This window comes from Metopolophium dirhodum, chromosome 8, assembly GCF_019925205.1.
Source record: "Metopolophium dirhodum isolate CAU chromosome 8, ASM1992520v1, whole genome shotgun sequence".
Lineage (NCBI taxonomy): Eukaryota > Metazoa > Arthropoda > Insecta > Hemiptera > Aphididae > Metopolophium > Metopolophium dirhodum.
The window spans coordinates 36,638,640-36,641,307 of NC_083567.1; the positions used below are offsets into that span (position 1 = coordinate 36,638,640).

General features: G+C 35.0%; 2 protein-coding genes across 2 annotated transcripts; both read right to left on the reverse strand.

Annotated features, from left to right (window-relative positions):
- Window positions 1–588, reverse strand: LOC132951417 (uncharacterized). The gene has a single exon (XM_061023220.1). It carries the CDS (start codon window positions 586–588, stop codon window positions 1–3), a length of 588 nt encoding a protein of 195 aa, XP_060879203.1.
- A 106-nt stretch (window positions 589–694) lies between these two features.
- LOC132951418 (uncharacterized) lies at window positions 695–2,083 on the reverse strand. The gene is made up of 2 exons (XM_061023222.1): window positions 1,776–2,083; window positions 695–1,336 (listed from the first exon to the last, which is right to left on the reverse strand). Exons 1-2 carry the CDS (start codon window positions 1,833–1,835, stop codon window positions 695–697), a joined length of 702 nt encoding a protein of 233 aa, XP_060879205.1. The 5' UTR covers window positions 1,836–2,083.
- Between the last annotated feature and the right edge of the window lie 585 nt (window positions 2,084–2,668).

Consider the following 2,668-nt stretch of genomic DNA (forward strand, 5'->3'; position numbering starts at 1 on the left):
TTAATCGGAATCGGAATATGAATCAGACGTGTCACCCGTAATTGTTAGAACGTGTGGTGTTACTTCAGCATCTAACAATTCGTTGGATATAAAATCTACCTCCCAGAATTTATCTTCTACCTTAATGATATGGCCAACAAAGTTCTTCCACATATCGGGCGTAACCCGTTCGACTCCTTCTTCTAATAATTTCTTAACGTCATTAATTTTATAAGTACGATTGTTCATTCTAACATAATTTTTCACCGACGCCCACGCAAGTTCTATTGGATTTAATTCACAGTGATACGGGGGTAGGCGTAACACAGTTTTATTTGCAGATTTCGCCAATTCGTCTATCACATATTCATTATACTGTGATTTTAAAATTTGCGCTCGATCCAACAGTTGTTCCTTGACCATTGGTTTATCTATTACCTCGCCTTTATCTGTCAACCAATCAATGATGTCTTGTTTTTTCCAAGATCTTACTGGAAACGTGTGCTTCTTCACAGAATGATACGACGCGTTGTCCATGACTATAACGGCATTTTCACGAAGTAGCGGTAAAATGTTGGCGAACCAGTCATAAAAGGTATCACCGTTCATCTCATCGTGGTAATCGTCTGTATTTTTTTTCGATTCAAAACATAATAATCCACCAACAACAAAGCCGTCAGATGAACCTATGTGTACCACGATGAGACGTTTTCCTTTACCGGACGGTTCCTTTTGTCCAGTCGTTAATCCTCTTAGGAATGCGTCTCGTGGTGACTTCACAGTTTTTATCGACCCATGTTTTCGATGTGGTTTCACCAGCATTCACCCATGTCTCGTCCAGATAATAGATGGGTCTACCTAACTGACGGTATTCTTTTATGGACTCCAAGTACCTTCGACGCCAACACACAATATCAATTCGTTCAATAAGAGCGCTATTACGAGATTTTCGAACATACTCAAAATTGAGATGTTTTAAAAGTCTACGTAATGTTGTTTCGGAAAAATTTGGTAATGTTGTATCTTCGTTGACCGTAGTTAAAATTTTCTTTAAAGTTGGAATTTCTCGCCTGTGCCAAAACTCGTGTACTTTTTTCCTAATGGCATTTTGGTCAAAATCATCAACTTTTTCCGTAACAGTTGGTCGGATTTTGGTTTTGTTAGGTGATGATACACTGCCTTTATTTCGGTATTCCGATAGAGTAACACTCACTGTCCTTTGCCCTATACCACTCTCTTCGGATATTTGCTTAATAATCTCCTTCGCTTTTAATTTTGGGCCGTCTGCATTGTCTTGCTTAGCCATTTTAGTCTTGTAAAGGTTTACGATCATCAATTTCTGTCGAGAACCAACAAACTAAAAAATAAAAATTTATTGAACATTAAAAAAACATATTGAAAAAAAAATGAAAAGTAAATATTTTCATATAATATATTCGAATAACTAATTCTAATGATTATTTGTATTATAATTATTACATTTTCGAGATTTTTTTAGTATGACATATCATTTTTATATTTCATTGTTATTTTACTTTGTATACGACTTCAAAAAAAAAGTACATGTAAATAATGTTTAAATTGATTTAAAACTATATTAAGGTAAATCGATGTGTCATACCCTCAAAAATATTATTCTATATCGTTTTTGTAATAGGTGATTTACTCTAAAATTACACAAAAACATTAAAAAAAATGATTCTGCGTAAATATGTTTTGCCTATGTTGCGCATGGGCCAGAGACAAAAAAAACAGTGCGCTGACATCCTATTAAATAAATGTTTTAAAAATCTTACTTTTCCACGAGGATTTCTTTTCATCGGTGAAATGTTGATGGATCCACAGTCTTCGTCCATTGTATTGACAGAGTTAAAAATGTAAAATTGGCAAGTAAAAAACAAAAAAACGGGCGCAAAATAGGAAACGTTGATAAACGAAAATCGGTAAACGACTAACGACGTGATGAAAAAATGTTTGTTGTTGTAATCGCAGTGTACACACCTGCCGACAAAATCGATGTGCTCCGTAGAGCTCCGACGGGTGGCGATCGTGCTGGTAAAGTGGTGGGGATGCGCGAAAAAGAACGTGTTTTGGTGGGCCGCCGTATGCATTCTCTCGTGGCGCGGAGTATACCAACTAGTAAAACTTAGTACTTACCAATAAATTGTACAAATGTAATCACCAAGCATCTAATTCAAGTGTAATAAGTAAATTTAGGTACTTATATGATTGATAAAGTATTAAATTATTAAATAAAATACGTAAAATACAATATGTGGTGAATAATTATATTATATTATACAAGAACTAATAGGTATTTCAAAAATAAAATACCTACGACCACGAGTCACGATTAAATTAGTTCCGAGTTATTATCTTAACCATTAATTGTCTACAACTAACGGATTGTTATGTGATTAACGCTAACCCAGTATAAGGTATACTTCCATATCATGTAACCACGGAACCACGATATCAGCGCAGAGCACGATAAACATAGTAGATGATAGTAGGTACTATCTAGTATCAGCTGTTATTACCTAATCGCAAATCCACCATAGATATTATAAGATATATGCGCATATCAGTCTAATCACTAATCAGACAACAATCACGTATCGTTGTGTCCGTTGTCACAAATTGTCGGTACTCCATACTTAATAGGTATTTAATGGGGTCGACGGAATTA

Excerpts from the sequence above, each read along its gene's own strand:
- LOC132951418 (XM_061023222.1), bottom strand. The coding sequence starts at position 1,835 with ATGGACGAAGACTGTGGATCCATCAACATTTCACCGATGAAAAGAAAT. Across the intron at positions 1,337-1,775 it reads AAAGAAATCCTCGTGGAAAA|TTTGTTGGTTCTCGACAGAA; the intron begins GTAAGATTTTTA and ends TTTATTTTTTAG.
- LOC132951417 (XM_061023220.1), bottom strand. The coding sequence starts at position 588 with ATGAACGGTGATACCTTTTATGACTGGTTCGCCAACATTTTACCGCTA.